The sequence below is a fragment of the Carcharodon carcharias genome, chromosome 12 (genome assembly GCF_017639515.1).
Source record: "Carcharodon carcharias isolate sCarCar2 chromosome 12, sCarCar2.pri, whole genome shotgun sequence".
NCBI classification, from domain to species: Eukaryota; Metazoa; Chordata; class Chondrichthyes; order Lamniformes; family Lamnidae; genus Carcharodon; species Carcharodon carcharias.
Window position 1 is genome coordinate 292679 of NC_054478.1, and position 17276 is coordinate 309954.

The 17276-nt window shown below is 42.7% G+C and overlaps 1 protein-coding gene across 1 annotated transcript in view; it reads right to left on the bottom strand.

Moving 5' to 3' along the window:
- Positions 1-17276, bottom strand: part of LOC121285053 (E3 ubiquitin-protein ligase MARCHF4-like) — a 143301-nt gene that overhangs the window by 31289 nt on the left and 94736 nt on the right. The window contains exon 5 of the mRNA XM_041201174.1: positions 10824-11016. Coding sequence (XP_041057108.1) covers positions 10824-11016 — 193 coding nt within the window. The remainder of the gene's footprint in view (positions 1-10823; positions 11017-17276) is intronic.

Here is a 17276-nt window from a genome sequence, read left to right on the forward strand (position 1 = left end):
CAGCTGTTCTTTCAACTGTTTACTTTCTTATTGACCCCTTGCCAACTCTGCCTGGGCTTCATTGCATCATTTTGTTGCTACTGATAGTTCCACCGCAGCTTTTTCTGAAGTAATATTCAACATCCTTTTTAACCTCATGTTTTTCCATGGCTACATATTGATTCTTCAAGGAGTCTTTTAAGGTTGCAACACCTCTGTGTACCTTTTCTGCCTGCTGTTTGCCTGGTTGTACTCCTACTTTGATTTGCCAACTGTGGAATTGAGGATCATTATTTCTTCTGATACCTTTGTGGCATCTCTGAACTTTGTTCAGATCTCAAACAGCTCGATACATTGAAGACTTCACGTTATTGTGCGTTTTCAAAGATATATACTCAGCTTGAATCTGGTGTTTCAAATTTTCCAGTTCAGCTCTGATGCAAATATTTTCCTGTGGAACAGCTTCATTTACTCTTTGCATGTTTTGTGTCTTTTGGGTTACCTCAGATAACTTTCCTTCATGCACTGCCATCTGCTCACTATGCACTGCCACTTGCTGTTGCAGTTTGGGTACTATGTCAGCATTTTCAAACAGCTCTATGTTTAATCCTTTCAGCTGCTTCTCAGCCATTTCTTTCTTCTGCACTAAACGCTTCGGTTCATGCATTTCATTGCACTGACATGGTCGGCAACCATCTTGTAGTTTACTTGAATATTGTCTCCCTTGCTCTGGGGGTCTCTTGTTGCCTTTGGCACTTTACTGGGGGTGTGCTAGACCTTCTTCTAGTGTTTGCGTTCTCCACAACTTGGGAATTTAAAATATCTGCCAAAGTCTTTCAGTATCTCACCGAATGTTGTCATGTATTGATCTATACTTTGGCTGTAGAGTACTTCACCCGCATATGATCCAAATGTAAATAAAAACTTATCAACTTGTACTTCTGATTCCTTGTTTAATCCTGTAATTCTCCTGCAAACTAAAAATTATCTTCTCCAAGACTCCCATTCTTGGGTCTGGTTTAACCATTTCTTTATCCAAAATGTGTCTGGGTCTTTGGATTTTCTGCTTCTCTTTTGTTGTAGCTGTAGCTTTAAATGTTGTTGTCCCTTTAAGTCTATCTGTGCAGTAACATTTTCTTCACTCAGGCTGTCTGCAGCTGTTGGTTTTCTCTCTGTGTTTATCCCGCACTTTTTTGGTTTGACAGTATCCCCACGAACATGGGATTTTCTTTAAGCTTTTAGAAAATTGCAGCAGTTTCTTCCTTTAAACTCTGCAGGTTTCTTTCTTAACTCTGCGGTTTTTCCTCTGCTCTGAACCATAGGGGAGAATTTTCTCCATGTCGGGTGGGCGGTCCGGGAGCAGGCGCAGGCGGGCGCAGAGCTGATCGTTGCCTGTGATCGGCTGCGTGCCACCATTTTGTGTGGATGCCAATTAAGGCCCGTCCAGCGTGATGCGTACCCGGAAGCGCTCTGTACTACCTGTGCAACGGGGGGGGGGGGGAGCGGGAGGAGGGAGAGTCAGGGCCTGCGCTCTTTCTGTCAAAAAGAGAGAAAGGAATTACTCAGATATGTCCGCTCATGTGACAGAGCTGGGACATGTTTACGTATTTTAATAAAAAATTTTATTTAATTTATAAACCTTCATGAAACCTCATCCCGCCCGTGGTTTCACGAGGCTTTTGACAGTTCGGCGGGAGTGCAGCTGACTCTGGTGCATACCCACCAAAGTGAAGATCGGAATGACGCGCGGTGACGTTGGGATGCACGCCCAACTTCACCATGCATCATTTTACACATTGGCGTGTAGGGCCCACCCCCACACGCCAACCAGAAGATTCAGGCCATAGATAAATTATGGGGCAGAAAGATGCCATTCAGCCCATTGTGTTTCTGCCAGCCAAAAAGGGAATAAAGAAACTAGAGGTTTGTTTTAATCCCACTTCCTGGCACCTGGTCTATAGCCTTACAGGTTCCAGCACTTCAGATGCAGATCCGGGTACCTTTTTAATGAGTTGAGCATTTCAGCCTCAACCACCAACTTAGGCAGTGAATTCCAGATGCCCACCACCCTCTGGGTGAAAATGCTTTTCCTCATGTCCCCTCTAATCACTGGCTGCCTTTTCTTTCTACAGCTTTCTTTAACTTGCAGCTGTCTTCCTCTTTTTGTTTTAACTCTGCAGGTTTCTATCTTTGTAACTTTTTGTGCCTCAGCTTGTTCACTTTTTTGATATGGTGCTGGCTGGCATCGCACCTTTCCTCCAGCTGCCCTCTGGATATGCTGAGAACCTGGGACTGCCGCATATTCTAAAATGTAAATACAGCTTTTTGTAGTTTTGCTCAACTGTCTTGTGATCTGACCAAGTTTCGTTCACTCTGCGTCACTCAGGGTGTTGCAGTGGACCTCCACTCACTCTGGTGGATTCCTTAACTTCCAAGTCTCCAGTGAAGCTTATTCAACTGTTTCTTCAATTTTTCTTCTTAGGTGCATGTCTCCCTGGGCAGGCTTTAGCTGCTTTTAGTTTTTCATATCTTGGGATTCTGTTCTGGGTTCATCATTTAAATGCCACCTTTCATACCACCCATGCCGCCATGTTGTGTTATGGGTGTGTTTGGCGTGTCATTGATGAGATCTTGAGACTTGCATGTTTAAACATGAACCGTTTATTGGTAGTCTTTAATTTTGTACTTACTTTAATTATGTACTTAGAATTTCAGAAGGCATTTGATAAAGTGCCACATCAAAGGTTACTGCGGAAAATAAAAACTCATGGTATAGGGGATAACATATTGGAATGGATAGAAGATTCGCTGGCTAACAGGAAGCAGGGAGTAGGCATAAATGGGTCTTTTTCAGATTGGCAAGATGTAACGAGTAGTGTGCCACCAGAATCGGTGCTGGGACCTCAACTGTTTACAATTTATATAAATGACTTGGATGAAGGGATTAAAGGTTACCAAATTTGCTAATTTGCTGATGACACAAAGAATGGTAGTTAAGTAAGTTGTGAAGAGGACATAAGGAGACTACAAAAAGATATACACAGGTTAAGCGAGTGGGCAAAGACCTGGCAAATTGAGTATAATGTGGGAAAATGTAAAATTATCCAGTTTGACAAGATGAATGTTTTCCACCCATGGTGGTTGACAGGGCACTCAACTGTGTCTGGCCCATCTCCCGCACATCTGCCCTCACACCTTCCTCTCCCTCCCAGAACCATGATAGGGTCCCCCTTGTCCTCATTTATCACCCCACTAGCCTCCGCATTCAAAGGATCATCCTCTTCCATTTCCGCCAACTCCAGCGTGATGCCATCACCAAACATATCTTCCTTTCACCCCCCCAACGGCATTCCGCAGGGATTGTTCCCTCCGGGACACCCTGGTCCATTCCTCCATCACCCCCTACACCTCAACTCCCTCCCACGGCACCTTCCCATGCAACTGCAGAAGGTGCAATACTTGCCCCTTTACTTCCCCTCTACTTACCATCCAAGGGTCCAAACGCTCCTTTCAAGTGAAGCAGCATTTCACTTGCACTTCCCTCAATTTAGTCTACTGTATTCGCTGCTCCCAATGCGGTTACCTCTACATTGGAGAGACCAAACGCAGACTGGGTGACCGCTTTGCGGAACACCTTTAATCTATCCGCAAGCATGACCCAGACCTCCCTGTCGCTTGCCATTTCAACACTCCACCCTGCTCTCATGCCCACATGTCCGTCCTTGGCTTGCTGCATTGTTCCAGTGAAGCTCAACGCAAACTGGAGGAACAGCACCTCATCTTCCGACTAGGCACTTTACAGCCTTCCGGACTGAATATCGAGTTCAACAACTTTAGATCATGAACTCTCTCCTCTATCCCCACCCCCTTTCCGATTTTCCCCCTCCTTTTTTTTCCCAGTAGTTTATATAGATTTTTCTTTTCCCACCTATTTACATTATTTTTAAATGTATTTCCAACCATTGTTTTATCTCTACCTTTTAGCCTTTTTCAATTCCTTCCCCCCACCCCACCCCCACTAGTGCTATCTGTACCTTGCTCGTCCTGCTTTCTACCCTTAATTAGCACATTCCTTTAGATAACATCACCACCTTCAACACCTCTTTGTCCTTTTGTCTATGACATCTTTTGCTATCTCCACCTATCACTGGCCCTCTATCCAGCTCTACTTGTCCCACCCCTCTCAACCAGCTTATATTTCACCTCTTTTATATTTTTCCTTAGTTCTGTTGAAGAGTCATATGGACTTGAAACGTTAACTGTGTTCCTCTCCGCAGATGCTGTCAGACCTGCTGAGTTTTTCCAGGTATTTTTATTTTTGTAAAAGAGAAGCATATTATTTAAATGGTGAAAGATTGCAGAGCTTTGAGATGCAGAGGGATCTAGGTGTCTTAGTGCATGAATGACAAAAGGATTGTATGCAGGTGCAGCAAGTAATTAGGAAAGCTAATAGAATGTTATCAATTCTTGCGAGGGAAATTGAATACAAAAGTAGGGAGGTTATGCTTCAGTTACACACAGCACTAATAAGACCAGGTCTGGAGTACCATGTACAGTATTGATCACCTTATTTAAGGAAGAATGTAAATGGGTTGTAAGCAGTTCAGAGAAGGTTTACTGGACTAATATCTGGAATGGGCGGGTTGTCTTATGAGGAACTGTTGGACTGGCTAGGCTTGTATCTGCTGGAGTTTAGAAGAGTAAGAGGTGACTTGATTGAAACATATAAGATCCTGAGCTGTCTTGACAGGGTGGATGTGGAGAGGATGTTTCCTTTTGTGGGAGAATCTAGAACTAGGGGTCACTTTAAAAATAAAGGGATGAGGCAAAAAATTTTCTCTTAGAGGGTAATGAGACTTTGGAATTCTCTTCCTGAAAAGGTGGTGGAAGCAGGGTCTTTAAATATTTTTAAGGCAGAGGTGGATAGATTCTTGGTAAGCAAGGGGGTGAAAGGTTATCAGGGGTGGACAGGATGCAAATTTGAGGTTGCTATCAGATCAGCCATGATCTTATCAAATGGCAAAGCAAGTTGAGGGGTCAAATGGCCTACTCCTGTTCCTTGTTCATATTTTCGTATGTACAGATCCCAGTTACTGCCATGCATGATGCTATGGTTTCCATGCAAGCTCCTTCTAGAGTGTTCTCTGAATCTATTACCATGTGACTCTATACATCATACTGTGGGCAGTGCTATTCTCCAGTCCCACTTTAACCCTTGCTCTTCTGAGCACCTTTGCATTACAATGGCATGCAGCACACTCAACACTTCTAGTGGAATTAAATCCTTAAGTAAGGAGATCAAAACTATACACTGTACTCCAGATGTGGTATCACCAATACCCTATACAACTGTAGCAAAACATCTCTACCTTTTTTATTCCATTCCATTTGCAATAAACTACAACATTCCATTTGCCTTCCAAATCACTTGCTGTACCTGCATTCCAGCTTTTGGTGACTCATGCACCAGGAGACCCAGGTCCCTCTGTTCTGCAATCTCTCTCCATTTAAATAATATGCTGCTTTTCTATTCTTCTTACCAAAGTGGACAATTTCACATTTTCCCACATAATACTCCATTTTTCAATTTGTTTTTGCCCACTTATCTAACCTATTTATATACTTTTGCAGATTCCTTATGCACTCTTCACAATTTGTTCCCTTATCTACCTTTATGACATCAGCAAATTTAGCAATCATACATTCAATTCCTTCATCCAAGTCATTGATATAAATTTTAAATAGTTGAGGCCTCAGCATTGATCCCTGTGGCACTCCACTAGTTACAGCTTCCCTACTCTCTGCTTCCTGTTAGCTAGCCAATCCTCTATTCATGCTACTGTGTTATCCCCTACAACATGAGCTCCTATTTTGTATAGTAACCTTGATGTGGAACCTTGTCAAATGCCTTTTGGAAATGCAAGTTTTTAGAAACAATTAAAAGCTTTTTAGAAATGATAATCTGGGATAAAATGAAGAATCACTTGGACAAATGAGGATTAATTAGGGAAAGCCAGATTGGATTTGTTGAAAGAAAATTGTGTTCCAGAACAAAGCAGCCTGCTTGATTGGCACCACATCCACAAACATTCACTCCCTCCACCACCGACACACAGTGGCAGCAGCATGTACCAACTACAAGAGCACTGCAGGAACTCTTAGGCAGCACGTTCCAAAACCACGACCACTACCATCAAGAAGGACAAGGGCAGCAGATGCATGAGAACACCACCACCTGCAAATTCCCCTCCAAGCCACTCACCATCCTGACTTGGAAATATATCATCGTTCCTTCACTGTCGCTGGGTCAAAATCCTGGAACTCCCTCCCTAACAGCACTGTGGGTGTACCTACACCACATGGACTGCAGCGGTTCAAGAAGGCAGCTCACCACCATCTTCTCAAGGGCAATTAGGGGTGGGCAATAAATGCTGGCCCAGCCAGCGATGCCCGCATCCCGTAAATGAACAAAAAAAATAGTTTGATTTTTTTGAGGTAACAGAGAGGGTTGATAAGGTCAACATGGCTGATGTGGTATACATGGATTTCCAAAAGTTGTTTGATAAATTCCGCATAACAGGCTTGTTAGTAAAATTAAATCCCATGGAATAAAAGGTAGCATGGGTGTTATGACCACAGTCAGTGTTAATTGCTGCGCAAACCAAATCCCAGAGGGAAACTTGGCTTACGGGCTGTAACCTTTTTTCTTTCTGAATGATCTTTACTGTAGAGTCCTGGCCAAGGCTTTTACTTCTGTCTAAGCAGCTGGTATGAGTTTTGAAGTATTCCTGCTCATACAGGCAAGTATAAGTAACTTTCACACTTAAATATCTGAAGGATCACTTTCGCAACCCCACTCACCCCTCTTATCCTGCCCGTGGATGAGGTTTATAAAAACGTCTTCTACCCGCCTGCCTGTTGCATCTGTGCGATGTCCTGAAGATCGCACGGGCTGTGAAAAATCATATTCAATTGTTGCCGCAAGGGCCTTAACTGTCCTGTTAATTGATGGTGGGCACGCATCCAAACTTATATCGCACCCGCCTTCCAAAATATTGTGATGACGCACTGTGACATCAGGACGCACGACCGACGTCACCGCGCATCATTTTACGAGTTGGCATGCGGTGCCCGCCCCCACAAGCCTATGGGAAAATTCCGTCCATGGATACACTCTCCTCCGCATATAAAACCTTTAAACATCTCTGCAACCTGCCCCTCAGAACTCCCTTGGGTAAGTTGTGAACACATTCCCACTTCTCTAGTTACCGCTGATTCTTCCTGCTCCACCTGTACAAAACTCACTGGTTTTTCTTGCCTCTGGATCTCAGCCCGCAGTACTCAAAATTCCAGAACTTTTCTGAGTTCCAATTACCACAATCGGTTTCCCGTTTAACGCTATCGGTTTAACACCCAACAACTTGATCTCTTGTGTTCAGCCTTACTACAATGGTGACATATCAGTTTCCTTCCTTCAACTCTACTTTCCACCTTTCCATATTTAATAGACTGGTGTCCTTCAACTTGATCTTTATCACTAACATTGTTACCATCACTAGGTTTTCTAAATCTCCAACTTCCCTGCTGATTTCCATAAGACCCTTTCCTTTGTGTGAAATATCATACATATCAGCTAAAACAGCAGCTTGCCTGATCTTTTTGCTTCGTCTTTCATCTAAATATGTCATAATGTTTCCTGGAATGCAATTTCTAAATTGCTCCATAACCATAAACTCTCTTACATTTCAAAACTCTTATCTCTCCTTTCTTCCTTCATTCTAAGTTTCCAGGCCCCAGCCTACTTTACAGAATAACACAATATTCCCTAAAATATTTTTAAAAATAACATTCATTCCCACAGTGGGTACAAAGTTGGCTGACTGACAGGAAACAGGATAGTAGTTGTTTTTCAGACTGGAGGGAGGTATACACTGGGGTTCCCCAGGGATTGGTATCAGGGCCACTGCTTTTCTTGATATATATTAATGACCTAAACTTGGGTGTGCATGGTAATTTCAAAATTTGTAAGTATTGTGAACCGTGAGAAGGATAGCAATAAACTTCAAGAGGATATTGACAGGCTGGTGAGATGGGCAGAACGTAATAGGTGAAATTCAACGCAGAGAAATGTGAAGTGATACATTTGGTAGGAGGACCAAGGAGAGACAATATAAAATGAAGAATACAATTCTAAAAGGGTTGCAAAAGCAGAGGGACCTGGAGGTGACAATCTGAGAGGCTTGTTTGTGCGCAAATCGTTGAAGGTGGGAGGGCAGATTGAGAAAGTGATTCATTAAGTACAGGGAATCCTGGGCAATGAAATATAGTCATTGAGTACAAAAGTAAAAAAGTTATGATGAGCCTTTATAAAACCTTAATTCATCTCAACTAGTATATTATGTTCAATTCTGGGCACCACACTTTAAGGAGTATGTGGAGGCATTAGAGAGATGCGGAAAAGATTTATAAGAATGGTTCCAGGATGAGGGGCTTCAGTTATGTTGATAGAGTGGATAAGTTGGGACATTTTTCTTATTCATTTGTGGGATGTGGGCTTCGCTGGCTGGGCCAGCATTTATTGCCCATCCCTAATTGCCCTTGAGAAGGTGGTGGTGAGATCCTTCTTGAACCGCTGCAGCCCATGTGATGTAGGTACACCAACAGTGCAGTTAGGGAGTTCCAGGGTTTTGACCCAGCATCAGTGAAGGAACAGTGATATATTTCCAAGTCAGGATGGTGAGTAACTTGGAGGGGAACTTCTAGGTGGTGGTGTTCCCATTTATTTGCTGCCCTTATCCTTCTAGATGGTAGTGGTCGTCAGTTTGGAAGGTGCTGCCTAAGGAGCCTTGGTAAACTCCTGCAGTGCATCGTGTAGATGGTACACACTGCTGCTACTGTGTGTCGGTGGTGGAGGGAGTGAATGTTTGTGGATGTGGTGCCAATCAAGTGGGCTGCTTTGTCCTGGATGGTGTCAAGCTTCTTGAATGTTGTGGGAGCTGCACTCATCCAGGCAAGTGGGAAGCATTCCATCACACTCCTGACTTGTGCTTTGTAAATGGTGGACAGGCTTTGGGGAGTCAGGAGGTGAGTTACTCAAAGCACGATTCCTAGCCTCTGAGCTGCTCTTGTAGTCACAGTATTTATATGGCTAGTCCAGTTCAGTTTCTGGTCAATGGTAACCCCCAGGATGTTGATACTGGGGTATTCAGTGATGAAAATGTCATTGAATGTTAAGGGGTGATGGTAAGAATCTCTCTTGTTGGAGATGGTCATTGCCTGACACTTGTATGATGCGAATGTTATATTCCTCTTGTCAGCTCAAGCCTGGATATTATCCATGGACTGTGTCAGTATCTGAGGAGTTGCAAATGGTGCTGAACATTGTATAATCATTCGTGAAGAGCCCCACTTCTGGCCTTGTGATGGAAGGAAGGTCATTGACGAAGCAGCTGAAGATGGTTGGGCCGAGGACACTAACCTGAGGAGCTCCTGCAGTGATGTTCTGGAGCTGAGACGACTGATCCCCAACAATCACAACCATCTTCCTTTGTGCTAGGTATGAATCCAACCAGCTGAGAGTTTTCCCTCTGATTCACATTGACTTGTTTTGCTAGGGCTCCTTGATGCCACCCTCTGTCAAATGCAGCCTTGATGTCAAGGGTAGTCACTCTCACCTCACCTCGGGAGTTCAGCTCTTTTGTCCATGTTTGAACCAAGGCTGTAATGAGGTCAGGAGCTGAATGGCTCTGGCAGAACCCAAACTGCATGTCAGTGAGCAGGTTATTGTTAAGCAAGTGTGCTTGATAGCACTGTTGATGACCCCTTCCATTACTGATAATCGAGAGTAGACTGATAGGGCGATAACTGGCTGGGTTGGATTTGTCCTGCTTTTTGCGTACAGGACACACCTGGAAAATTTTCCACTTAGCCGGGTAGATGCCAGTGTTGTAGCAACAAGTAACTCATCTCCTGACTCCTCAAAGCCTGTTCTCCTTAGAGAAGAGAAAGTTGAGAGGAGATTTGATGGAGCTATTGAAAATTGTAAGGGATCTGGACAGAGTAGATAAGAAGAAACTGTTTCCATTGGTGAAAGGATAGCGAACAAGGGGGCACAGATTTAAGGTGAATGATGAAAGAACCAAAGGCAACAGGAGGGAAAGCTTTTTGATGCAGTGAGCAATAAAGATCTGGAATGCACTGCCTGAGAATGTGCTGGAGGCACATTCACTATTAGGTTTCAAAAAGGAATTGGATAATTATCTGAAAAGAAAAAATGCAGGGCTACAGGGCAAAGGCTGATGAGTAGAATTAACTAAATTCCTTTTGCAGAGAGTCAGAATGAGCTCAATAAGCTGAAAGACCTCCTTTTGTGCTGTAACCATACTGCAATTCTAGCTATATATAAAATATGCATACACAAGCCCCCTGGGTTATCACATAAACCCGACTGATTCACTGATGCCCTTCAGAGAAGAGGTACCCTCGATTTCGGGTATGGCTGATGACTTCAATCCCTGCTTTAAGTTTGATCCTTATTGCCCTTTGAAGTGTTGTCACAGGTTATCAGGAGTAACTCATGATGGGCAATAGTTGGGACCTTTCAGTGCCCTTTATGAGTGGGACTGCTAATTATGGATTATAGTTTTGTTTCCTAGGTTAATTCTCACCAGGGACTGGGATTGAGTCTCCTTAAATTCACATCAAGTTTCCTTCTTACACCCAACAGATTCTGATCTTGTTCCAAGAGATGAAAGCCCAGCACCCATTCACCCTCATACCAAACCCCTTCATTCCATCTGTTCTGCTCATGTTTTGTATGCAGAGACGCAGTAATGTGGACCTACCGATGCAGACAATGTCCATGAATCCATACATTCCATAGCAGATCTGGAAGAGCAAGTCCTGTCTCTGCCACTTTGCTGATGGGCTGATTGTTGACCAGATGAGCCAGGAAATGCTTGCAATGAGGAACAAGGAGCCAAGGATTGCAGCTGCAATTTGAACTCTCTCAATCACCGTCAAGGATATTGCCTGCCACTGGAAACGGAGCAGAAAGTGGTCAAACTCTAAAGTTGTTACAGGAGGACACCCTATTGTGTAGTGTAATTTCAATATTTGATGGTATAGTTCACAGTTTGATTACATAAAACAAATTAATATTAGAGATGTACAATCGAGTAATAATATATATTTACATTACACAAGCAATGTAAAAATAAGCTGAGGTATAAGGATGAACAAAATATAGAAGCAAAGGAGGAAAGATTCATGGGAGTGACTGAAATTTGGCCGAAGTATTTTTTAAGGACAATAAGGGAGAAGATGGAGTGGTTTAGGGAAGGAATTCTAGAGCAAGAGACTGAGGCAGCTGAAAGCAGGGCTGCCAATGGTGGGGCAAAGGGAAATGGGTATGGACTAGATGTAAGAATCAGAGTAATGGAGAATTTGTGGAAGGTTGTAGGACAGAAAGAGAATGCAGAGAAAGGGATGGGTGCAGTGCCATGGAAGAATTTAAACTCACCAAGGCTCCTTTTACAGTATCTTCCAAATCCATGACCTCTACCACCTAGATGGACAAGGGCAGCAGACAGATGGGAACACCACCACCTACAAGTTCCCCTCCAAGCCACTAAACATCCTGACTTTGGAATATATTGCTGTTCCTTCATTGTCACTGGGAGAAAACCCTGGAACTCCCTTCCTGACAGCACTGTGGATGTACCTACACCACATGGACTGCAGTGGTTTAAGAAGGCAGCTAACCACCACCTTCTTAAGGGCAACTAGGGATGGGCAATAAATGCTGGCCTAGCCAATGATGCCCACATCCCATGAAAGAATAAAATAAAACATAAGGCTGAGAATGTTTAATTTGAGCACTGGAGAACCAGAAGTTTATGTAGGTCCACAATAACCACAGTGATGAGAGCATGAAACTTGATGTAGTATAGGATAGGGGCAACCAAAATTTCAATGCGCTGAAATTTAGCAAGTGGAGAATAAAGCCTGTGCCAAAGAGCACTGAAATAACCTGAAGGTGACAAAGCCTTTGGGATAGGTGAAACAGGCCACAGGGGCTGAATGGCTTATTCCTGATTCTATGCCTTTATCAGCAGAACATGAGCAGTGGCGAAAACAGGCAATGGTACGGAGGTGGACGTAGGCGATCTTTGTGATGGAGAGAATATGGAATTGAAAGCATAGTTCAGGGTCAAACAGGATACCAAGGTTCTCAACAATGTGATTTGTATGTTCAGTAGGTCTCACAAAAAGGTTCCGAGTCTTGTATGGTTGTACATTAAGTGTTTATTGCTAACACATAACTATGTACATCATACAGGGTATAACCCAAGCCATGAGCTAACTTCATGCTTGCTTCTGCACAGATCTCTGTCCAGGCCACAACTGACCCTATTCTCAGGTCAGTGTGTCTCTTTACATCACACTGTGGGTTGTACTGTTTCCCAATCCCACATTAACCCTCGCTATGCCAGATACACTTTTACTACACCTACCCTCAAATAATCACCCAAAACATTTACATTACAGTTGTGCCACCCCTTCACCCCCTCGCCACCACCCCCCCCCAACCACCCCGCCAAGTCTGACTTCGTAAATTGTGACAGTCTGGAGGCTTGACAATTCTTCCAGATCCTGTTCAGGTCACATTTGGAAGAGTGGTAAGCTCTCTTGATTTGGGAAGCATAGGACCATAGGAGCATGATTAGGCCATTCAGCCCATTGAGCCTTCTCCACCATTCGATACGATCATGGTTGATTATCGACTTCAATGCTTTTTTCCCAAACTATCATCATATCTCTTTATGTCATTGGTATTTAAGAATCTGTCAATCTCAGCTTCAAACATTGAAACATAGAAAGTAGGAGCAGGAGTAGGTCATTTGGTCCTTCGAGCTTGCTCCGCCATTCAATATGATCATAGCTGATTCTCTACCTCAATGCTATGCTCCCACTCTCTCCCCTTGATGCCTTTAGAATCTAGAAATCTATGTATTTCCTTTTTAAATATATTCAGTGACTTGGCCTCCACAGCCCTCTGTGGTAGAGAATTCCACAGGTTCACCACCCACTGAGTGAAGAAATTTCTCCTCATCTCAATCCTAAATGGCCTACCCTGTATCCTGAGACTCAGACCCCTTGTTACAAACCTACAAACAAGGAACAGGAGTAGGCTATTCAGCCCCTTGAGCCTGCTCCACCTTTTAATAAGATCATGGCTGATCCGACAGTCATCTGAAATCTGCATCCCGCCTACCCCTGATAACCTTTCACCCCCCCTTGCTTACAAAGAATCTAACCATCTCTGCCTTAAAAATATTCAAATACTCTGCTTCCACCACCTTTTCAAGAAAAGAGTTCCAAAGACTCACGATCCTCTGAGAGAAAAAAATTCGCCTCATCTCTGTTTTAAATGAGTGACCCTTATTTTTAAACAGTGACCCTAATTCTAGATTCTTCCATAAGAGGAAACATCCTTTCTACATCCACCCTGTCAAGACCCCTCAGGATCTTATATGTTTCAATCAAGTCACCTCCTACTCTTCTAAACTCCAGCGGATACAAGCCTAACCTATCCAACCTTTCCTCACAAGACAACCCACCCATTCCAAGTTTAGTCTGGTACACCTTCTCTGATCTTCCTATGCATTTACCTCCTCCCTTAAATAAGGTGACCAACACTGTACACAGCACTCTAAATGTGGTCTCATTAGTGCCCTGTACAATTGAAGCATAACCTCCCTACTTTTGTATTCAATTCCCCTTGCAATAAATGATAACATTCTATTAGCTTCCTAAATACTTGGAGTACTTGCAAACTAGCCTTTTGTGATTCATGCACTAGGATACCCAGATCCCTCTGCACCTCAGAGCTCTGTTCCAGATAATTTGTTTCTTTCATTCTTCCTGCCAAAATGGAAAATTTCACATTTTCGCACATTATCCTCCATCTGCTAGAACTTTGCCCACTCGCTTAAGCTATCTATAAATTTTTGTAGCCTCTTTATGTCCTCTTCACAACTTACTTAACTACCTATCTTTGTGTTATCAGCAAATTTGGCAACCAATCCTTTCATCCAAGTAATTCATATAAATTGTAAACAGTTGAGGTCCCAGCATCGATCCCTGTGGCACACCACTCATTACAATTTGCCACCTGAAAAAGACCTATTTATGCCTACTCTCTGCTTCCTGTTAGCCAGCCAATTTTCTATCCATTCCAATAAGTTAACCCTTATATCATGAGCTTTTATTTTCCGCAATAACCTTTGATGTGGCACTTTATCAAATGCCTTCTGAATACTTAAATACTTTACATCCACTGGTTCCCCTTTATCCAGAGCACATGTTACTTCCTCAAAGAACTCCAAAAAGTTGGTTAAACATGATTCCCCTTTCAAAAAACCCTGTTGACTCTGCCTGATAACCTTGAGCTTATCCAAGTGCCCTGCTATAACTTCTTTAATAATAGTTTCTGACATTTTCCCTATATCAGATGTTAAGCTAACTGGCCTGTAGTTTCCCACTTTCTGTCTCCCTCCCTTTTTGAATAATGAAGTTACATTTTCCATCTTCCAATCTAATGGGACCTTCCCCGAATCTAGGGAGTTTTGGAAAACTAAAACCAATGCATCAACTATCTCACTAGACACTTCCTTTAAGACTCTAAGATGAAGTCCATCCGGGCTCTTGTCAGTCCGCAGCTCCAACAATTTACTCAGTACCACTTCTCTGGTGACTGTAATTTTCCTGATGTCCTTCCCTATTTCCATTTCCTGGTTTATAGCTACTTCTGGGTTTATAGCTACTTGTATCCTCTATAGTGAAAACTGATGCAAAATACTTGTTCAATTCATCTGACATCTCCTTGTTTTCCACTATCAATTCTCCAGACTCATTTTCTATAGGACCCATGCTCACTTTGTTAACTCGTTTCTGTTTTAAATATTTATAAAAATTCTTAATATGTTTTTATATTTCTGGTTAGATTTCTCTCAAACCCTAATTTTCCCCTCCTTATTAGTCTTTTAGTCATTCTTTGCTGTTCTTACAAGCTGTCGAATCTTTTGGCCTTCCACCCATCTTTGCACAATTATATGCTTTTTCTTTAAGTTTGATATTATCTTTAACCTTCTAGTTAACCACGGATGGTGTGTCCGTCCCTTGGACATTTTCTTACTCGTTAGAATGTATCCATTCTGTATCCATTCTGAACCTCCCATCCAGAGGAAACACATCCCTGCATCCAGTTTGTCCAGTCCTGTCAGAACTTTATACGTTTTAACAAAATTCCCTCTCATTCTTCTGAACTCCAGTGAATATAGGCCTAGTCAACCCAATCTCTCCTTATACGACAATCCTACCATCCCAGGAATCAGTCTGGTGAGCCTTCACCGCACTTTCTCTATGACAAGTATATCCTTTCTTAGGTAAGGAGACCAAAACTGCACATAATACTTCAGGTGTAGTCTCAACAAGGCCATATACAGCTGCAGTAAGACATCCTTGCTCCCGTATTCAAGTCCTCTCGCAACGAAGGCCAACATACCATTTGCCTTCTTAACTGCTTGCTGCACCTGCATGCTTGCTTTCACTGATTGGTGTACGAGGATACCCAGGTCCCTTTGTACATCAACATTTCCCAATCTATCACCATTTAAATAATACTCTGCCATTCTGTTTTACCTACCAAAGTGGATAACTTCACACTTATCCACATTATACTGCATCTGCCATATATTTCACCACTCACTCAACCTGTTTAAATCACCTTGAAGCCACTTTGCATCTTCCTCATTACATACATTCCCACCCAGCTTTGTGTCCTCCACAAACTTGGAAATATTACACTTGGTCTCCTCATCCAAATCACTGATAGATATTGTGAATAGCTGGGACCCAACACTGACCTCTGCCATACCCCACTAGTTACCACCTGCCACCCTGAAAAATACCTATTTATTCTACTCTCTGTTTCCTGTCTGTTAACCAATTCTCAATCCCGGCCAATACCTCGAGTCCCAGTTGCTTTAATTTTACACACTAACCTCTTATGTGAGACCTTATCAAAAGCTTTCTGAAAATCCAAATACATCACATTTACTGGTTTTCCTTTATCTATTCTGCTAGTTATATCCTCAAAAAACTCCAGTAGGTTTGTCAAACATTGTCATAAATCCATGTTGACGTTGTCTAATCACATTGATATTTTCTAAGTGTCCTGTTATCACATCCTTTATAATACACTGTAGCATTTTTCCTACAACTGTGGTTAGGCTAACCGGTCTGTAATTCCCTGTTTTCTCCCTCTCTCCTTTTTTGAACGGTGGGATTACATTTGCCACCCTCCAACCTGATGGGACTGTTCCAGAATCCATACAATTTTGGAGGATAAAAACCAACACATCCACTGTTTCCATGACCACCTCTTTTAGCACTCTGGGGCTAGATTATCAGGCCTTGAGGATTTATTGGCTTTCAGCCTCATTAAATTCTCCAGCACTATTGTTTTAGTAAATCTAATTTCCTTCAATTCCTTTCAAGTCCCTTTGTACATCTACACTTTCTAATCACTCACTGTTTAAGGAATACTCTACACATCTGTTCTTCCTACCAAAGTGGATAACCTCACATTTTCCCACATATTTCATCTGCCATGTTCTTGCCCACTCACTAAGTCTGTCCAAATCCCTTTGAAGCCACTTTGCATCTTCCTCATTACACCCATTCCCACCTAGCTTTGTGTCATGCACAAACTTGGAAATGCTACATTTGGTCCTCACACCTAAATTATCGATATATATTATGAACTGCTGGGGGCCAAGTACTAATCCCTGTGGCACCCCACTAGTCACAGCATGCCAACATGAGAATGACCTGTTTATTCCTGCTGTTTTCTGCCTGTTACTGTTTTAAAATTAGGGGTCGCCCTTTCAGGACAGAGATGAGGAAAGGATTTTTCTCTCAGAGGGTTGTGTGACTTTGGAACTCTGCCTGAGAAGGCGGTGGAGGCGGGGTCATTGAATATTTTTAAGGCAAAGGTTCTTGCTAATATAAAAACAAAAAACTGCGGATGCTGGAAATCCAAAACAAAAACAAAAATACCTGGAAAAACTCAGCAGGTCTGGCAGCATCTACGGAGAGGAGCACAGTAATTCGGACTCGAAACGTAAACTATGCTCCTCTCTGTAGATGCTGCCAGACCTGCTGAGTTTTTCCAGGTATTTTTGTTTTTGTTTTGTATATAGATTTTTGTTAGGAAGAGGAATCAAAGGTTA